At 37.1% G+C, this 21372-nt stretch overlaps 1 protein-coding gene across 2 annotated transcripts in view; it reads right to left on the reverse strand.

Annotated features, from left to right (window-relative positions):
• Positions 1 to 21372, reverse strand: part of Micu1 (mitochondrial calcium uptake 1) — a 125904-nt gene that overhangs the window by 63625 nt on the left and 40907 nt on the right. Inside the window, exon 6 of one of the 2 annotated variants that reach the window (XM_090346513.1) lies at positions 10117 to 10231. The exons of the other annotated variant lie outside the window; for it this stretch is intronic. Within the exon in view, the coding sequence (XP_090202639.1) occupies positions 10117 to 10231 (115 nt within the window). The remainder of the gene's footprint in view (positions 1 to 10116; positions 10232 to 21372) is intronic. 2 annotated transcript variants of the gene reach the window in all.

The following is a 21372-nucleotide window of genomic DNA, read 5'->3' on the forward strand; positions in this document are numbered from 1 at the left end:
GGGCAGAGCAGTAGCCTTGAGCTGAAGAGCTCAGGGACAGCGCCCAGACCCGGAGTTCAAGCCCCATGACCAACAAAAAAAATCAAGTTAGCTTTGTTTTCTCTAGTTCTATTCTAAGTAAAGTTAGGAGTTCTATACAAGTTACACTGCTTTTCTTTTTACCACTACTGCTCAGTAGTATGACAGAGAAATGTTCTGTCGTTATCAGCCCCATTTCAATCATGTCAGACATATACACAAATTACTGAGCAACATATAACTTCAATGCTAAAATTAACCCTATGCTTAAAAAACAAAATAAAATTATGCAGTTTGACAAGAAGATATATATTATTTCCCTTAAGTGAACGATGGAAGCTTTTTAATATTTCTTTAGTGTTCCAGGATCAATCAAAATACGATATACAGTGTACATAAACTTAAAACTGCCTTATTATGCCATGTATTCTGTTAATGTTTTTTTTCCCAAGTCTTTTCATTTCACTACAAATGGGACAATGCCAGTCTTTCTGATGGAAGCACAGAATTCCATTCTGTATATGTACCACATTTTCTTGATCCATTCATTGACTGAGGGGCATCTGGGTTGGTTCCATGTCTTAGCTATGGTAAATAATGCTACACTGAACATAGTTGTGTTAGTAGCTTTAGTGTGGCCTTGTTTGTAGTCATTTGGATAAATGCTCAGGAGTGGGATTGCTGGTTCATAGGGGACTTCTATATTTATAGTCTTTTGAGAAACTGTAATATTGTTTTCCAGAGTGGTTGAATAAGTTTACATTCCCACCAACAATGTAGTAGTAGTGTTCCCTTTTGGCCACACCCCTGCCAGAATCTGTTTTTATTTGGTTTCTTGATAATGGATATTCTAACTAGAGTGAGGTAGAATCTAATGTAGTTTTTTTTGTTGTTGCCTGTAGTTTTTTTTTGTTGTTGTCTGTTTTTTGTTTTTGTGGGTCATGGGGCCTAAACTCTGCCTGGGTGTTGTCCCTGAGCTCTTCAGCTCAAGGCTACAGCCCTTACCACTGGGCCTGGGCATTGTCCCTGAGCTCTTCAGCTCAAGGCTATCACCTTACCCTTGAGTCAAGCCCCACTTCTTGTTTTAGGGGTTAATTGGAGATAAGAGTCTCAGGTCTTTTTGTGCCTGGGCTGGCTTTGAAACTTGATCCTCAGATCACAGCCTCCTGAGTAGCTAGGATCAATGTAGTTTTTTTTTAAATATATTTTTTATTGTAGTTAATAGAAGGGTTACATGATATTTGCCAGATAAATGGTGCATTAATTCCCACACATTGATACCCTTTCACATATCATGATCCCCATTTCCCTTCGATCAATGTAGTTTTGATTTGCATTTCTGTATTATGCTCAGTGTATTAGACTTGGTTATACCAACTGGAACCATAATGACACTAGACTCTGATGCATTTGTCCTATTTCTTCCAAAATTCTGAATATGGACCTCTTTGGATAGGAGTGCTTTTTCCAATCCTTCCCTATTGTTTCACACTTCGCCACTTTGCTCTTACAGTATGTCATTTGCCTAATCTCTGTTGACATATGGGAGTATGTCAATGGCGGAACATACAATGATAATGAAGTTTTTTTTGTTGTTTTATTTTGTTTTTGCCAATCCTAGGGCTTGAACTCAGAGCCTGAGCACTGTACTTGGGCTTTCTCAAGTCTACAGCTCTACCACGTGAGCCCCACAGCATCACTTCCAGCTTTTTCTATGTATGTGGTTCTGAGGAATCAAACCTGGGTCTTTGTGCATGCTAGGCAAGCACTCTACTACTAGGCCAAACTCTTGGCCCCAAATAGTGAAGTTCTTAAGTAGGATATTCATACAATCAAACATTTATAAAGGACATGTCCAGCTATGGTGTGAAGGATGACCTGGAAAAGAAAAGCCAGCTTCAGAAAAGATCACAGAAGCTCTTGTAAATGAGGAAAATGTGAACTGAAGTGATGGCATTGGTGATGGAGAGTAGGGAACAAATTTGAAATGCCTAAAGGCAGAAATTATATAACTTAATGAATAGTTAGTTAGGTGTGATATGTTGAGAGTGAAAAGGGGTGACAGCATGACTGGCTTTGACAGCTAGGTAGCTTGGATGTCATTTACCAAGAAATAAAACAGATGTAAAAGGCTTGATGTAATAAAACCAGTTCAGATAGGATCTGGTGGATTTGGAGGGTCCACTTACTGAGTTGGGAACATGGAGTGAGGGTAGAAGGTTAGGGCTGGAATCTGCTAGAATATTACATGGTTAGCTGGGAAGAGCCTGAAATAAAGCTGCTCAATGAAAGCTAAAGGGCAAGAAAAGGTAAGTGCATGTAAGGTGAGCAAGGAAAATGATATTTAGGATGTAGGGAAAAGGAAATGAAACAGTGAGAGAGGAGGTGGCTTTCCAGTATCAAGAGGAGAAACTGGGAAAAGTTAGTGAGAGCTAAGACACTAAGAAAGACATTGCCATTCTCTATATCCATTGATTACCAAGGTTACAAAGTGCTTAAAATTTTAGCTTTCTTACAATCTTATATGCTTATTACACATGAAGGCATGTGCAGAGATCATTTATATGAATGAAATTTTCTGTCACATCATGATTATATTTCCTCCTTTAACCAAATCTGAGTTCATTTTACTAACAAAACATTGCCCAACATTGTCTTTCTATCCTTGCCTAGTATAGTGCACACTGAGCATGAGCTGTATGTGGAGCTACTCTGAGCATTAAAGTATATGTGAAGACACACCAGAGGCTGTGCTCTCTTGCTCTGGTTAATATTGAGGTGAGCTGGACCAGCAACCTTGAACATTCTCCTCTGAGCATTCATGATTGTGCTATGGAAGGTACTTCCAAAGGGAATTCCCTCAGCCTGTTCAATTTGCTGATCCCTGGCAAAGATGCCATTAGCTTGCTTTCAGTGAAATACACTCTGTAGAAAATGCTTAGGTGATTCTCTTTGAAACTATTCTGCTTCCCTTTAAATGTAGACTCCACAGCATTTTTCTTTTAATGTAGCTGTTACACAAACCTTAGAGTATCCTAACTCATGACCTGTTTCCAAAGAAAGGTTCTGAGAGAAAAATACTATGTTGCTTATAAAGCAAAGAGTGAGGGGAAAACCCTGCTAAAAATAGTATAATCAGGCTGGGAGTTTGGCCTAGTGGTTAAAGTGCTTGCCTAGCATGCATGAAGACCCGGGTTCGATTCCTCGGTACCACATACATAGAAAAAAAAGCCGGAAATGATGCTGAGGCTCAAGTGGTAGAGCTCTCGCCTTGAGAAAGTCCAAGGACAGTGCTCAGGCTCTGAGCTCAAGCCTAGGACTAGCAAAAAAAAATAGTATAATCTGTTTTCTACATGATTTCTAAAATGGTTTTACCATATGTTGGAACTGATGAAATTTCCATGACAATCTTTGCTTTTAGGATGTGGAGCTACAATAGGTTTATTAGGTTATTAGGTTAACAATCCATTTTTATAGCAATGTTCTGCCACTATCAATAATGATAGCAACAGTAACAACAACTTTAAATCCCCTGAAGCACAAACATTTTTACTTTGCTTTGATAATAAGAAAAAAGGATGGTTTTCTGAGTGTAGTAAGTCAATCAGAAAGAAACAACACTGGCTGTCTTGAGACTTTCATAGCTCTTTCACTTACTGTTCTTTGCTAGAAATGTACAAGACAAGGGCTTGAATTCTGGCTTTCCTCAAAACGTAATGAGTAATTTGTCACTTTAAATTAATTTTTGGTAATACCGATGGATTGCTGAAAAGTTAATATATTATATTCTTTTTTGTATTGTTATTATAAAGGTTGATGGGCAGAAGGGTTGCAGTTACATAAGTCAGGTAATGAATATTTTTCTTTTGGGACAATGCTACCCCTTCACAGATTATATTCTAAAGAAGTTTCTTATTTATTGCTAGCTTGATTTTCCAAATAAAGAATTCCTAGGAGTAGGGCTGAAGGGATGGGAGAAAACGATGAAAGGGGTGACATTGATCAAAATGTGATGTATTCATCAAATGATTTGTTGAATGGTAACTCCTTTGTACAACTACTTAAATATAAAAACACAATTAAAAAATAATTCCTACCTATTTCATTCCTGTTTCAGGATGAAACATTAGAATACAATGAGATAATTAATATATTGTAGCAGAGAATTCTGATTTAGAGAAAACTTCAGAATATAATCTTCTACCCAAGGATCAGTCTTTCTATTGAAATTGTAGGATTATAGAGCCCTAACTTAATCATCAGAGAAGCAGGCCACTACTTCTGAAGCCTAAGCATGTTAAGTTTTTTTTTTCTTTCTTTCTTTTTCTTTTTTGCCAGTTCTGGGCTTGAGCTCAGGGCCTGAGCACTGTCTTTGGACTTTCTCAAGGCCAGAGCTCTACCACTTGAGCCTCAGCACCACTTCTGGCTTTTTTTCTATGTATGTGGTACCAAGGAATTGAACGTGGGTCTTTGTGTATGCTAGGCAAGCATTCCACCACTAGGCCAAACTCCTGGCCCAAATTAAGTTTCTTATGCAGAGCCTAAATCAACTCCTAGTAGCTCTTACAAACTGTTGTATTTAATTTTTTTTGGCCAGTCTGGAGCCTTGAACTCAGGGCCTGAGCACTGTCCTTGGGCTTTCTCAAGGCTAGAGTTCTACCACTTGAGCCACAGCACCATTTCTGCCTTTTTTCTATGCATGTGGTACTGAGGAATTGAACCTAGGTCTTTGTGCATGCTAGGCAAGCACTCTACTACTAGGCTAAACTCCTGGCCCATATTTAATTTTTTTTGAAAAGTAAAAACAATCTACTCCCTCCCCTGTATGCTGGGTCACTGAGAAAATATAAAACATTATTCCTTTATCAAGGTTTTTCAAGATTTGCTTCAAGACTTTCAACATTCTAACAGCTCACTTCTAGGGAATTTAAATGGCCAGTGCATCCCAGAAATGCAATATACTGAATATAATCAACTTAGGACAAGACTGAATTTTTTGCAGAATGGACCAGCACTAATATGAGGTCCTGATGTCTTGTCTTCTGCAGAATACACAGATTGCATTTTAAAAATGCCCTACAATTTTTCTGAAAGCTTTAAAGTATGATGGTGGGAGAAGTATAGAGAAAATCTTTACAGTGTGTATCTGTAAAGGAGGAGTTCCCATGTTCCAATTTGTTAGAGTTGTACTATGGCCTTGGGATGCTTAGGTTTTAAAAGAATTCTGTACAAAATAAAAATATGTCAAAGAATCATCTTAAACACATTTAAGCAACAGTAGACCAATTTTGTTTTCATTGACCCAGGCTTGCTATCAGGCTAAGTGAGGGAGTATGAGGGGGAGAGTAGTGTGTATTCCTCTAATGTACCATCTCTGCTGGAGGGGACCAGTGGGAGGGCTCTGTTGATGGCAATCAGGGTGTAAACATGGCTGCTACTGTTGCTTGGTATGCTTGTAGGTTTGCAGTCCTTACAGGACTTCAAAGGCCTATCACTCTGGCTTATTCCCTGAACAGAATTTGAGATTTTCTCCTATCCAGGACACAGTTTGTATTCATTTTCCTTATTCTGAAGTAAAACAGAAAGAGGACAGCTACCTGGAGAGCCACCAGATTCTATCAGCCATGAAGTCAAGGAAAGTAGTTCCATTTGAAAACCCAGGAGTAGTCTCAATAGCTTGTTAAGCAGTGATCAGAGCTGGTAGCTAGGGGAACTGTGCTAGTTTGGCACCTTCTGGTCAATGTTTGCTTCTGCCTCCATATGCATTGTTAGGGTTGCTCAGGGCATGGCTGGGCTCCAGGACCAATGCAGGGGTTTTAGATCAACTGCATGTTTCTCCCAATGTCCACAAGACTCACAAACATTGAGGAAGAGAGGCAGCTGCAACAAGACATAAACCCCATAATCCAGATGATTGGTAATTTAGACTTTGTGTTATGCTGATATTGCTTAAGAGGTCCGGAAGAAGCCTCTGGTGGAGGTGGCCATGAAATGAGTGGAAGAGTTTCAAAGGAGGATGAGCCTGGTTGAGAGACAGATAGACATACTGTCTTTCCCACAGTATTCTGTGATTGTCATCTGTAGCTATAGTTAGGCAAAGAAGGCTGCTGCAGGGCAACAGAGTGGTCCAGCTGAGTTCTCTCAGCCCTTGGAGGGTAACTTTTGGACTATTGGCCCATTCTGCTGTGCAGAGTCCCAATGCTGAGGACATCTATTGTGGATTTGTTGCTTCAAGAACTAGTTCTAGGAAGTAGTACTGTGGCTCAAGGAGTAGAGCACTAGCCTTGAGCTGAAGAGCTGCTCAGAAACAGCCCCCTAAACCCAGAGTTCAAACTCCACGACTGACAAAAGAAAAAAAAAAAAAAAAGGAACTGGTGTTCAAGGCGCCGGAAGCATAGTCTAGTGGTAGAGCGTTCACCTAGCAGGCACAAAGCACTAGGTTCGATTCTTTGGTACTACATACTCAGAAAAAGCCGGAAGTGGTGCTGTGGCTCAAGTAGCAGAGCACTAGCTTTGAGCAAAAGTGTCCAAGGACAATGCCCAGGCCCTGAGTTCAAGACACAGGACTGGCCAAAAAAAAAAGTGCTCAAGATCTACTTGGGAACTTGGACTAGATACCATGAGTTTCTTACTTGCAATCCTACTTTGATCATCAAGATGTCTGATCTAGATTTCCCAAGCCAGAAACCATCCTTACAAGTAGTTAAGCCATTTTGTTCAGCTGGGGCCCTGAAACAGCCTCTAGGTCCACCTCACTTCTGTTGAGCAGAAGGGAGAGCTGCTTCTCCAAAAGGACAGCTCATCATGGAAACATTGAGTTCCTACCAGAAGCTGAAAAATATCACACAGATAAAGAGGGAGAGCTGCGTGGAATATACAAAGAAAAAAAATTAGGAAGCAATTCATTTCATTTCCTAGAGTCAGTTATATGGGGCCTTCAGTTTTTATGTGCAAACTTAAAAAGAGCTGGAACCTTAATTTTCTGTTTGTTTTAAGACATATTGGCTTGATAGCCTAGGTGAGCCTTTAGCTTCTTCCTATTGTCTTACACTCCAAAGTGCTGAAATTGTAGGCTTGTATCAGCACACCCAGATCCACTCTCTACACTTCACAAGAAGCTCATCATACTAATGGTCCCAGGCAACTTCCTTTCTGACAGGATCAAAGATGCCCTGTCTCCAGTAGAGGTTCCCAGGCTCTCAGGATAGTAATGGAACTGAAGGAACTGTAAAGAAGCTGGGAGAATCTAGAGACAGAAACAGAAATTGACTTGCTGGTTTCCATGGCAATCTCCAGCCCAGAGATCCAAGTTTACATTGCAGATATGGAGCAAGAGCAAGAAAATGTTTCATTTTGCATGTTTCCTGTATCACTCATGCTTAGGGAGGATTTTACCCACTGTGTGACTGCTTTCACGGGTTCTGCTTTCTTCCTTTCCTACTAGTCCTCTCAGCTAAGCTACCTTCAGCTTTGAGTTTTTGAACATTTCAGATGGGCCTACTATCAACCACAGTACTATTAATAACTACTCAAGAGCACAGTGGTACCATCTTAAACTTATCCATGTTCTACTTGAGAAACAGCCTTGAAGGTAAGAACAGCAGTGACTGGGAACATTTGGCCAACCACACAGTGATTGCATTCCTTGCCATCCTGGTCAGAGAGCCTGCTGCTATATGACTTTGTGAGGAAATATGGGGGAGGAGAATACAGCATGGAGGAGTCAGTCTCAGTGTTGGTTTTCAGTGCTGTCCAAAACTAATCAGCTGGGGTAGTTGTTGCAAAGATGTAAATTTCAATTTTAAAGAATTTTTTTTTTTACCAGTTCTGGGCCTTGAACTCAGGGCCTGAGCACTGTCCTTGGGCTTTCTCAAGGCTAAAGCTCTACCCCTTGAGCCATAGCACCACTTCCGGCCTTTTTTTTTTTTTAAATGTATGTGGTAATGAGGAATTGAATCTGAGTCTTTGTGCATGCTAGGCAAGCACTCTACCACTAGGCCAAACTCCCAGCCCTTCAACTTTTTTTTTGAAACAGCTAAAGCTGTTGAAATGTTCTCAAATTATATCTGACTTCAGAAGAATTGAAATACCTTCAATAAATACTTGGAATATTTAAAAGCATTACTATTAATTGTTTGGCAGAAGTTCTAGTACTACAGGACCAAGAATTACCCAAAGAAACAGGTTATAGTAGAGGTAGAAGTAATCTGCTTTCTCATTAGTCTGTCAAGAGAATAAAATACTATCTAATTTTACTTGAGTGCTGTTATAATTTCTCAACAGGCTTGTAATTTGTAAGAAAGATATAGCCCAGTGATTTAAGTTTTAAAAGTTTTTTTTTTTTTTTTTTTTTTTTTTTGCCAGTCCTGGGCTTGAGCTCAGGGCCTGAGCACTGTCCTTGGACTTTCTCAAGGCTAGAGCTCTACCACTTGAGCCTCAGCACCACTTCCAGCTTTTTCTATGTATGTACCAAGGAATTGATCCTGGGTCTTCGTGCATGCTAGGCAAGCACTGTACCACTAGGCCAAACTCCCAGTCCTTATAAAGTTTTATAAGCCAAATTCAGCTATAGTGAAAACAGATTTAATCCAAAATTTCCACTATTGTGTGAAATCTAAAGGAGTCAAAATCAGTGCATGCCTAGAGTGTGTGAAGCCCTGTGTTTGATTCTTCAGTATTATATCAACAGAAAAAGCCAGAAATGGTGCTGTGGTTCACATGGCAGAATTCTAGCCTTGTGCAAAAGAAGTTCAGGGACAGTGTCGAGGCCCTGAGTTCAAGCCCCAGGGCTGGGAAAAAAACAAAAAAAGACCCAAAACAAAACCAAAACAAACCAAAACCCCAAAAAGAAAATCATGTACAGAGAAGAGTGAGAAATCAACACCACTTTTGTTAGCTAAGTATTTCTGTTAATTTGACTGTTATTCTGAATGCAAGTAAATCTTATTCAGAAAAATCAAATTACGGAAGTTTAAAAATTAACTCTTATCTAATGGGATAAACTATGCTGAAAAGCAGTTTTCTTTGTTTTCAGGAAAGATAAGTTGGGAAAGAAAACATGATTTGCCATATATAATTGTTTAATTTTATTTTAGACAACAGTAGAATTAAGGTATTTTGAGCTCCAAGTTAGGCTCCATTAGGGCAGACAGTTCATGCTATTCAAAATGATGGCAACTTCTTTAATGCTATGGAGTCTGTTTACTTTCAATGAGAAGAACTAGTCAGACTGACAGTCCTACTTCCTCTAGATAATAGCCTCCATACTGTACTAGCTGGTTTTCTGTGGTCCTTAGTGCTTCAAAGATAAATAAACATACTAATACATTTCCCTAATCCTAAACTACTTTATAGCAAAGCTTTTGAAGCTTAAAGAATTGCCTGCTTTCTCATATGATAATTTGGAAGCCATTTACTCTATTGAGACTGTAATGATTTCTTATTACCCACAAGAAAAAGAAGCCCCAAATGTCTCATTTTCCATCATCTGAGTAGCAATTTCTGCATGGGCAAGAGCTGATGTCAGTGTAATTTCTGTGGCATATTTTCCCCTGTGGATTGTTAGATAAAGTGGACAACACAGTGTATAATCAGATTGCAAAGACGCATGAACTGCTTGTTATCTATAGGAGCATTTCTAACCAGTCTTTTCATAGCTCAGCCTTAGAGAAAAAACAGACAGCAAAGTTATGGCTGTCACTGCAGTAAAACCAAGCCATAGGTGGCCAGATGCTGGGGTCAGTCTGGGTCCAAATTCCAAATTGCCTATTTACTCACTGTGGGATTAGGGGTAAGTTCTGCAACCTTTTGTATGCCTCAGTTCTCTTATTTATAAAATAAAGATAACAGTAATATCAAACTAAAAGTACAGAATAATTTGATCATTATTGTTCCAAAAGGAAAAAAAAGATACTTTAATTTTTTCCTTTCTGGTGATTCCACATGTGAATTATAGAAAGAGTCTAAAAATGAAATTTCACAAAACTTATAATTTGCCTACTCTATCAATATGTCTTACTTTCCCATATAATCAAGTCAACTGTTTTTATAGTCCTGCATATTTCTTGTAAACAAATAAATGGAAATGTTTATACTTACTGGAAAGAACGGTTGTAAGGAAAATGTAGTCTGAAAAGGATATGAGCCCACACTCTCCAAGGGTATAAAATATACTGCCTTCATCAGCAAACTTTTCTCGTTCCTGGGAAATTTTCTATTAAATACATAGGTCCCATCAAGAGATTAAAAAAAAGATATTGCTGAATTAGAATATAAATAGTGAAAAATGAATTACCAATTATTTCATAGTTTTAGAGATTTACTCTAAGCATTTCTCTGATGGCTATTCAAAATCAATGGATCCTTTACAGTTTTTAGATCATGAAAATTCCAAACTAAAACATTTTATTCATATAAACACTGAGTTAGTAAGAACATCAGAAAGCAATTTGAATTTTATAACCACCTGCCACTGAACAGATAGATTTCTTTTAGACCTGGTTTTTTTTTCAGTTTTAAAAACAATCCACCCTTTTTTGGAAGAGTTATATTGTATTAAAAAAAACTAAAAAGCAATTAGTTCTGCTTAAGAAAAATGATATTGCAAGTGATCACAAATGAAGAGGTAAGCAACTATTTCCAAGGTCCACAAAAATGCTCAATTTGGGGGAGGAAGGGTCAGTTATGGGGCTCAAACTTGGGCCTGGGCACTGTCCTTGAGCTCTTCAGCTCAAGGCTATCACTCTACCACTTGAGCCACAGTGCCACTTCTAGTTTTCTGGGGGTTAACTGGAGATAAGGGTCTCACAGACTTTTGTGCCCCAACTGGCTTTGAACTGGGATCCTAGTATCTCAGCCTCCTGAGTAGCTGGGATTACAGGCGTGAGCCATTGGCACCCGGCCAAATGCCCAACTTTTTGACATACAATTCAAATTCAAATTTCTGACACACTAATTTTAATACTTAGTTTATGATTCTAAGAATCCCAGTTTTGGAATCTAGAATAGTATATAGAGTAAATAGCATCTCTGGGAGATAATGCTAAACCAGACATGCATACATGTGTAAACACAAGGTTTAGACACAATTTGATCATATTTATTGTCACTTTACTGGATCCATTTAATGACACACTCTCCTAAAACTTGGCCTTTACTCTACATATATATTCCATTTCTTTAACCTAAATGTCATGAAATGAGCTATTAATTTCAGTAATAGCTTATCTAGTAAGTGGTTTCTTACTGGTTTGTTTAACCAAACCTATTCTTTTCCTGAATTCTTAACCAAAGCATAAGCTTAGTGATAACAAACCATGTGTTCAAAAACTGAAAAGGATCCGCCAAAGATGCACTTGCGATAAATTTCTCTAAGTTCTGAACCAACCAAAGGCATTTTTTTTTGGAATTCTGAGTACCAAAATGTGAAAAAAAAGAATAAAACAACTTTAAGAACTCAAATCAACAAAGCGCAATCAAAGTAATAATCTCATGCAAGCACAAAATAAGAGGCAGCACCACAGGCATAACTTGGGGAGGAGTATCATGAAAATGAAATCCACAAGCACCACCACACCAGCATCCAGGCACACAACTATCCAATAGGTTACCTCTGTCTAATGGAGATCCCATCATACACCACAAAGGAAAGAACACTGGTTAACTAATTGAAAACACAAGCGCCATACAAATCTTCATGAAGTCAGTTTGCATAACCTTCTTAATAAACTCACTCAAAAAAAAACTTCTATTGGATACTGGCTTGTTCATAAGTAACCACAAACACATAGAAATCCACAAGTGAATACCAACAAAATTGTATTAACTTTTGATGGGCAAATGTGACTTAAGAGGAGCTTCTCTGATTCTGATTGTGGCTGACTGAAAATACAGTCCTGTATAACATTCAGAGATTCTTCTTTTGACATGAGAATAAAGAATGAGCACACAGCCCCAAAATGTTCTAATTAAGGTTACATTTTACACACTCCGCTACCAAGAGATTAAGCATAAAATTTCAGACCAAAAGAGCCACTGGAAGAAAACCAGGGCATTAAAGTCACTCATTAGAAAGTTAATACCTAAATTCCTCAAGATAAAAGAAACAGTTACAGTTTTTACATTATCCAAAGTGCTGCAAAATCAAACATGAAAACAAGAAAAAAAATACATGATGTGAAAATAGGTCCCCAAAGTTTTCCCAATACTAGCTAAAGCAATAAATGTATATAGAAGCTGAGTAACCAATAATGTAATAATCTCATGGAGAGACTGGTATACTTAACTGAAATAAATAATATATTGAGAGCCAGAAGTGGACAAAGGAAAAAAAAAACAGTTAGAGTGAAATGAGGCAGCTGTGCTAGGATAACTAACTTAGCACTACTTTTTCTAACAACATGTGGAACACAGAGCTGCTCAGAAGACAAAAAAAACCCCTAATTTCGTTGCCAATTTCAAATTCTGATATAATTCCATATAAATAGAAAAGATGAAAGAGTAGTATAGGAACTAACATATGTTTCGTCCAGAGTCACAATCACCTTATTTGCTTTATCATTTTGTCCAGTTATATTTTTTTCTTATACCACTTTGAAAGTAACCTGGAGATGCTTTTTACACTTAAATACTCCAGCCTATGCTTCCTGTGAACAAAGACATTGTCTTAAATGCCATAATACAATCTACCAAAACTAAGAAATTTAATAGCCATACATTATTATCTATTTTCACAGTCAACTGCTCCAATAATTTTTTTTATAGCACCCACCCCACCCAAGTTCAGAATGTTGTCATGTCCCTTTAGACATTAATCTGGGACAAGTTTTCCTTGCTCTTTATTGTTTCCTTCTGACTGGTAACTTTATTTATTTATGCTGGTCCTGGGGCTTGAATTCTGGACCTACGCATTGTCCCTAAGCTTCTTTCACTCAAGGTGAGCACTCTACCATTTGAGACATAGCGCCACTTCTGACTTTTTTGAGTAGTTTATTAAAGGTAAGAGTCTCATGGAGTTCCCTGCCCAGGTTGGCTTTAAATCACTATCCTCAGATCTCAGTCTCCTAAGTAGCTAGGATGACAGGTGTGAGCCACTAGTGCCCGGTGCCTGGTAACATTTTATTGGTAACAATTTGTTAGTAACATTCACATAATGAAGCATCATTTTGCCTATTGAGTCATAAAATGTAAGTATTTTGTGTCTGGCTTCTATTAGTTAATGTTTTCTAGGTTCATGTTGTAGTATGAATCAGTACTTAATTTCTATTTACATTCAACTTGTTTATATATTGAAGGACATTTATATGATTTCTGCTTTTTGGTTACTGTGCACAGTCAGTATACACATTCATGCGCAAATAACTTTGAATACTTGTTTTCAATTATTTTTAGAATGAAAGAGTAGCTCTGTTCCATTTTATGGCAGCTCCATGTTTAAGTTTGGAACAAGATTCCAAACTTTTTTCTCTAGTGGCTTCACTAGCAAAGGAACAAGGCACCAACTGAGCCATATCCTTACCTGCTTTTTTCTTTTAGCTATTATGGGTATGAAACTATATCTCCTTAAAAGTTTGATTTGTATAATGTTGAGCATTGTGGGCTTGCTGGTTACCTGAAGTGTCTATTTAAGTCTTTTGCCCAGTTTTGGCTGTTGTAACTTTTTGACATATTCTGGATACTAGGCCTTTGCTATAAGACTTGTGAATATTTTCCTCCTTTATGTTGGCTTTCCACTTTCTTGATAATGGCTCATGATTCACAAAAGCTTTTGACAATGGTACAGTTCAAGTTATCTACTTTTCTTTCATGTTGTATCTAATGTTTCAACACCAAATCAAAGGTCATAGCTACCTTTATCTTCTGTAAGTCCTACAATATTAGCTCCTAAATTACTGACCCCTCGTGAGTTAATTTTTACATATGTGTGGTAGAAGGCTCAAATCCATTCTTCTGTATGAAGATATCCAAGGAACACTATACCATTTGTTGAAGAGACAATGTTTTTATACTGATTAGGGTTGGCCCACTTGCTGACAATCTATTTATTATAAATGTGTGGGTTTATTTTTGGACTCTCAATTGTATCCTACTATTTATATGCCTATCTTTATTTCAGTACCACATTGTTAGTGTTTTTTGTTTTAAGAAAGAAGGATAAAATGATTAGGACACAGAATTTATCATTGTAACTCTTTAAAGTATAGATAGATGTCTTTAAACTCTGTTAATTTTTCTTCATTTTCCATCTGCTTTGAATTGGATAATATAAGCTAATATATTTTCATGTTCATCTGTACTCTCTACCACTTTCCTAAATCTGCTGGATGAATATCTCTAGCAATTTTTACCTCAGTTATTGTTCCTATGGTTCCAGAATTCCTATTCAATACCTTTTTATAATTCTTCTCCTTCAAGGATACTGAAATTTTTTCCCATGACTATGTCATACTTTATTATTTCTATACATGTATTATTTAATCCTCAAAAATAGGCATTTTGTATAATATGATGTGGTAGATGGAAATTAGATGTGTTGCTGCTTAATATAAGTTGGAGTTGTTTTAAGACTTTCATTAGATTGTAAAGAGTGCAAAAATTTGATTGACAGTTTGTGTGAGTATGATCATTAGTCTAAGGAAAATAAAGTTTCAAAGTTTCCTACTCAACATTTTTATCTGCATTTTTTGGCCTTGACAATTTTAAAATGTGCTGGTACTTTATATTTAGACTAGTCCTCATTTTGAAATAGGCTCATGTTTCCTAATGACTAGATCCACATATATCTATTTATACTGAGACTTCTAATTCTAAGTTAAAATTTAGTCTTATTCTTTACCCACTGTTACTCCTTTCTCCAGCAATAGGTAGTTGATTCCCATTGTCTTCAAAATATTTACTTAAGTGTTCAAGCTTAGACCATAATTATCTCATAATCGTCTCTCTGTAGAAAACAGTTTGAAATCTGTTACCATTGTAAGTAAAATTCATATGTAGCATGGTGCCCAAGTCAATTCAGTAAATTCTGAAATGTGTATAACTGAGTGATACACATCTATCACTCCTAATGGCTGCTTTATGATCACCTTCCTTTAAAAAACAAAACAAAATATGACTAATAGTTCAGAAGTGCAGGTAAATTGAATCACCATTATATAATTATATATAATTCAGTCTGTATAATCAGTAGACCACTTCTTATTGCTAAGAAGTACTTAAAAAATTCTTTTTTGAACGAGTTTGCACTCCCACCAACAGAGCAGTAATGATCCCTCCTGGCCACATCCCCTCCAGCATCTGTTGTTATTAGTTTTCTTGATCCTGGCCATTCTAACTGGAGTGAGGTGGAATCTTAGAGTTGTTTTGATTTGCATTTCTTTTATGACCAGAGATGTTGAGCATTTCTTCATGTGTCTATAGGCCATTTTTGTTTCTTCTTCAGAGAAGACTCTCTTTAAGTCTTTGGCCCATGTTTTAATGGGATGGTTGTTACTTTGGAGATTAGTTTTGGATTGATTCAATTTTTTGAGCTGTTGATATATTTTAGATATGAGGCCTTTGTCTGTTGTATGGTTGATGAAGATCTTCTCCCACGCTGTAGGCTTCCTAATTAGTTTACTAGCTATATCCTTTGCCATACAAAAGCTCTGCAGTTTAATGCAGTCCCACTTATCCAGCCTTTCTCTGCTTTGTTGTGATTCTTGGTCCTTATTAAGAAAGTTTTGACCTGTGCCAAGGAGGTCGTTCAACCATTATGGAAAGCAGTATGGCAGTTCCTCAAAAGACTAAACATAGAGCTCCCCTATGACCCAGCAATTCCACTACTTGGAATTTACCCAATCATCCAGAAACAAGGACAAACTAAATCCACCAGCACAACAATGTTCATTGCAGCACTATTTACCATAGCAAAGATATGGAACCAACCTAGATGTCCCTCAGTTGATGAGTGGATCAACAAGATGTGGTATTTATACACAATGGAATTCTATGCTGCTGTTAGAAAGAATGACATCGCCCCATTTGTTAGGAAATGGAATGACTTAGAAAAGATCATAGTAAGTGAAGTAAGCCAGACTCAAAGGAACTTAGGCTCAATGGTTTCCCTCATTTGTCATAATCAGTAGAAACCTTGGGCTCTCCTAGCAGAGATTTGCAATAGATCAAAACCTTGATACAAAAGGCCATATAGTAGGACGCTGAATGAAAGGATCTCTAGGATATAGAAACATAAGCCATATAATGAATGATTATTCTTCTTAAGGTACTATGTTATCTCTCATCTCTTTTGCTGTCCCTTGGTTATCTCATATTGTTATAGTATCTTACTTTGTTACCTGATATATCGGATATATTTGGATTTGGTTATTTGAAATTGGATAGGGAAGGGGGGAAAACAAGATGACGGGTGGAGGTGGAGGGGAGGGAAATGGGGACCAAGACATGTGAAAGGGTATCAATGTATGGGAATTAATGCACCTTCTATCTGGCAAATATCATGTAACCCTTCTATTAATTACAATAAAAATATATGAAAAAATTATTTAAAAAAAGAAAAAAAATTCTTTTTTTGCCAGTCATGGGGCTTGAATTCAGGGCCTGACCACTGTTCTTAGACTTTTCTCAAGGCTAGAGATCTACCACTTGAGCCACAGTACCACTTCTAGCTTTTTCTATGTATGTGGTACCAAGGAATTAAACCTGGGTCTTCGTGCATGCTAGGCAAGCACTCTACCACTAGGTCAAACTCCCAGCCCACTAAGTAGTACTTTAGTATACTGCTCAATAATAAAAATGTAAAAATAAATACACTAAGTATTGCTATATTTTATTTTGTGTAAAATACTATATATAATAATATACAGAAAGAATACTATAATTTATTTGTTCCTACTGATAAACCCTCATAATTTGCAGTTTCTTACTATTATCACTTTCCTCAAGGTTGTTTTATCTTTTTTACATATGCATCAGTAGATTCTGTGTATTCTACATCACTGCCAACTTTTGTGATGTCAGTCTTTTTTTTAATAATTTTTTTATTGTGATTAATAGAAAGGTTACATTATATTCACCAGATAGAAAGTACATCACTTCACAAACATTGATACCCTTTCTCATGACATGGTCCCCATTTCCCTTCCACCCTCCCCCTGCTTATCTTGATTTCCCCCCTTCCCTATCCAATTTCAAATAACCAATTAAGCACATATAAAATATATCAGATAACAAGGTGAAAAATTGTAACAATATGAGATAACCAAGAGATGGCAAAAGAGATGAAAGGTAACATAGTACATTAAGGACAACAGTCACTCATTATATGGCTTTTGTTTCCTTATCCTGGAGTTCCTTACATTTAGTGTTGTACTATTTGGCCTAATGTCTCTAGATTTTGTTCTATTGTAAATCTCTGCTAAGTGAGCCCAAGGTTTCTACTGATTATGACAAATGAGGGAGACTATTGGGCCTATGTTCCTTTGAAACTGGCTTGCTTTACTTAATATGATTTTTTTTCTAAGTCTTTCCATTTCCTTACAAGTGGGGCGATGTCGTTCTGACAGCAGCATAGAATTCCATTGTATATAAATACCACATCTTGTTGATCCACTCATCAACTGAGGGACATCTGGGTTGGTTCCATATCTTTGCTATGGTAAATAGTGCTGCAATGAATGATGTCAGTCTTTTTAATCTTACCCAGTTAAATAGGTTATTTTTAGTATCTCATTGTAGTTTGCATTTTCCTAATACTAGTTAAATTTTGCGTGTGTGTATGTATATATTTGTGTGTGTGTGTGTGTGTGTGTGTGTATGTGTGTGTGTATACACATATATATGTATATAGTCTTTTTTTTTCTTTCCTGCTAGTACTGGCGCTTGACCTTAAGACTATAAAGCTCTCACTCAATCTTTTTTCATTTTACAGCGGGTACTCTACCACCTCCACTTCTGGCTTTTTTTTTTTTTTTTTTAAACTCAGAGCCTGATCACTGTCCTTGGGCTTTTTTCCTCAAGGCTAGAGCTCTACCACTTGAGCCACAGCACCACTTCTGGCTTTTCTATGTATGTGGTACCGAGGAATCAAACCCGGGTCCTCATGCATGCTAGGCAAGCACTCTACCACTAGGACAAACTCCTGGCCCCACACTTCTGGCTTTTTGCTCGTAACTGGAATAGTTTTATCTGCCTGGGCTAGTTCCAAACTGTGATTCTCAGATCTCAGGCTCCTATAAGTAGCCAGAATTATAGGTATGAGGCCCCAGTGCCCAGCAGTATTGTACATATTTCTTTAGGAAGCATCTGTTTAGGGCTTTGGTCTACTTTTAATTGGGTTGTCATTTTATTTAAATCTGCAGTAGCTCATATATTCTGAGTATGAAATCTGTAGTCTGCATTCAGACTCAAATGAATTTTGTCATCTGGTAGTCATATTCTTATAAATCTAGCCTTTTCCCACTCTGAATCCAGGTTGGTCTGTTTGACCAATAGAGCTACATTATGATGTGTGTCAACTGAGGCCTGGTTATTAAAAGCACCTTGTTTTGCAGGGATTAAGTCAGCAGCCATTTGAAAAAAATATTCAAGCAAGCCTGTTGAAAAAACTAGAGGGGGGAGGATCTGAGGCCTTTTACCACCAGGCTGTAATATCAGACTTTTTAGTGAGCCATTTAGTGAGCAAGGGTTCATTTTAGTGAACCGTCATCTTCAGTTAAGCAGGGTGACAAAGGTCCTAGCCTGCGCCTAACTGTAACGTCATGAAAGCCTAAAATTGTTCCCTACTTTTTTGATTGACAGAAGGCAGAGAAATAAAAGATGATTATTACTATTTTAAGATACTGTTGAATTTTTTATTCAGCGATTGATAAGAAATATGGATCAAATGTATTAAAATATTTTCTGTGAGTCTGACATAATATTTATTTATTTATTGTTGGTCATGAGGCTTGAACTTTGGGCCTGGGTGCTGTCCCTGAGCTCTTAAGCTCAAGGCTAGTGCTCTACCACCTGAGCCACAGTGCCATTTCTGGTTTTCTGGTGGTTAACTGGAGATAAGAGTCTCACGGACTTTAGTGCCTGGGCTGGCTTTGAACCGTGATCCTCAGATCTCAGCTGCCTGAGTAGCTAGGATCAGAGGCATGAGGCACTGGCACCAGCTTGTAATTTATTTTGATAATCCTAATTTTTCTTTTATTTTCATGATGTTCAGTTAATCAAATTTTTCTTTAATGGGTAAGTCATATGCTGTCTAATAAGTTATTACCAATTTATAATAAATAACATATTAGCCAGGTGTGGTGGCTTATACCTATATATATATATATTATCTTCTACTTCCTTATAGAAGGTGATATTTAGATATTTACATATTTTATACTTAGGTCTGTGATCCATCTTAATCGAATTTTATATGTTAAGGTGAGGGATAAGAATTTAGTCTCATTATTTCTTCCAGTTAAGACTTTTTGGGGCTGGGAGTTTGGCCTAGTTGTAGAGTGCTTGCCTAGCATGCATGAAGATCTGGGTTGAATTCCTTGATACCACATACAAAGAAAAAAGCTGGAAGTGGTGCTATGGTTCAAGTGATAGAGCTCTAGCCAGGAGAAAGCCCAAGGACAATACTCAGGCCTTGAGTTCTTGAAATAAGCTTTGTAACAGAAATCAACAAAATAAATGCATATATCTCTAGAAATTCAAAATACTGACAGAAAATCTGATAAAGAATACAACATTACTATTTAAAGTAAGATGCTCTTGCGGCTCTCTCTCTTTATATATATATATATATGTGTATGTATATATATATATATATATATAAATTTTTTTTGGCTAGTTCTGGGGCTTGAACTCAGGGCCTGAATATTGTCCTTGGGCTTTTTCCTCAAGGCTAGAGCTCTACCACTTGAGCCACAGCACCACTTCCAGCTTTTTCTACATATGTGGTGCTGAGGAATCAAACTTGGGTTTTCATGCATGCTAGGCAAGCATTCTACCACTAGGCCAAACTTCCAGCCCCCAAGATGCCCTTTCTGAAGCTGTGAACTTTAGATCATTTTCATCTGAGCATTTGTAAATATTTTAATATTAATGTCTCTGTCCAGGTGTGGTGGAATAGGCCCATAATCCTAGCTACTTGGGAGGCTGAGATAGAATAGTTTGAGGCTCATCTGAATAATTCACTGAGAATGCCTCAAAATAAAATACAAAGTGGCCAAGAATGTGCATAAGTGTTAGAGTGCTGGCCTTATTTTGTACAGGCCCTTGGTCCATCTCCAGGACTACAAACTTTTTTTAATATTTCTCTGTGTTATTGAAATATATCCTAACCCCCACATAGTATTTAAAATACAATCTAATATTATAATAGTAATATACTTCTGGAAATTAAAATATTGTATATTATTTCCAAACAGGGTTAGGGCAAGGAGAGGAGGAAAAAGTTAGAAAGAGAAAAAAACATCAATTTCCCATGCAATTAATGCTCATACTTCATTATCTAGTTGGTGCATAGATGCCAAAGCTTTGTAAGATATCAATCTTAAACAATCACACAGAAAATGTTGCACAGTTAGAATATATTACTCTCGTTCCCTATCCCAAACCTGAACTTGTAGAATTTCAGTATATGTCAGAAAAATATTAAATTGAGATATTTTCAATGCAGAATAGTTCATTATTTCTCCCTCTGGGTCACAATTTCTTCCAAGCTTTTCACATAAATTACTGTGCAACAAACTGAGGAAGGTGAATGCTTAAGAGAGTATAAATCTCACTCTGCCAGAAAGCAATCTCTTTTCAGTCCCAATTCTAACCACCTTAGTGCTGAGAACAATTCTAAATACCTAGAATATAAATGTTTTCTTACTTTATTAACTAATAGCTTCAGAGAAAATGATACAAATGAAGATGTTTTAAAAAATAGACGATGTGACTGAGGCAGTGATAAAAATTCAAAAGTAGCCACTGAAATGAAATTAACCAGAGAAATGATGTAACTTTATTGAAATAATTTGTTTTAAATCTCCTGAATCTGATAAAGTACTACAAAAAATCTAGAAAGATAAAATCAGCTCTAATATTATGCTTGTGCATTTGTTTCAAATCATTTCTGGGTCATCATTATTATTTCCTAACTAAACCTAAGGTTTCATTCTGAATTTTGCCCCCTCAGATCAATGTCAAAGAAAAATAGTCCTGAGCTCAGAGTATTTTTTTTTCTTTCCCTCTTTTTTTCCTCTTGGCTTTTTCTGCTCAAGGTTGATGCTTTATCATTTAAGTCATACTTCCACTTCTGGGTTTCTGCTGGTTAAATGGAGATAAAAGTCTCTTGGATTTGTCTGTCCTAGCTGGCTTTGAACT

The sequence above is a fragment of the Megascapheus bottae genome, chromosome 15 (assembly GCF_031878675.1).
Source record: "Megascapheus bottae isolate mThoBot1 chromosome 15, mThoBot2.hap1, whole genome shotgun sequence".
Taxonomy (NCBI): domain Eukaryota; kingdom Metazoa; phylum Chordata; class Mammalia; order Rodentia; family Geomyidae; genus Megascapheus; species Megascapheus bottae.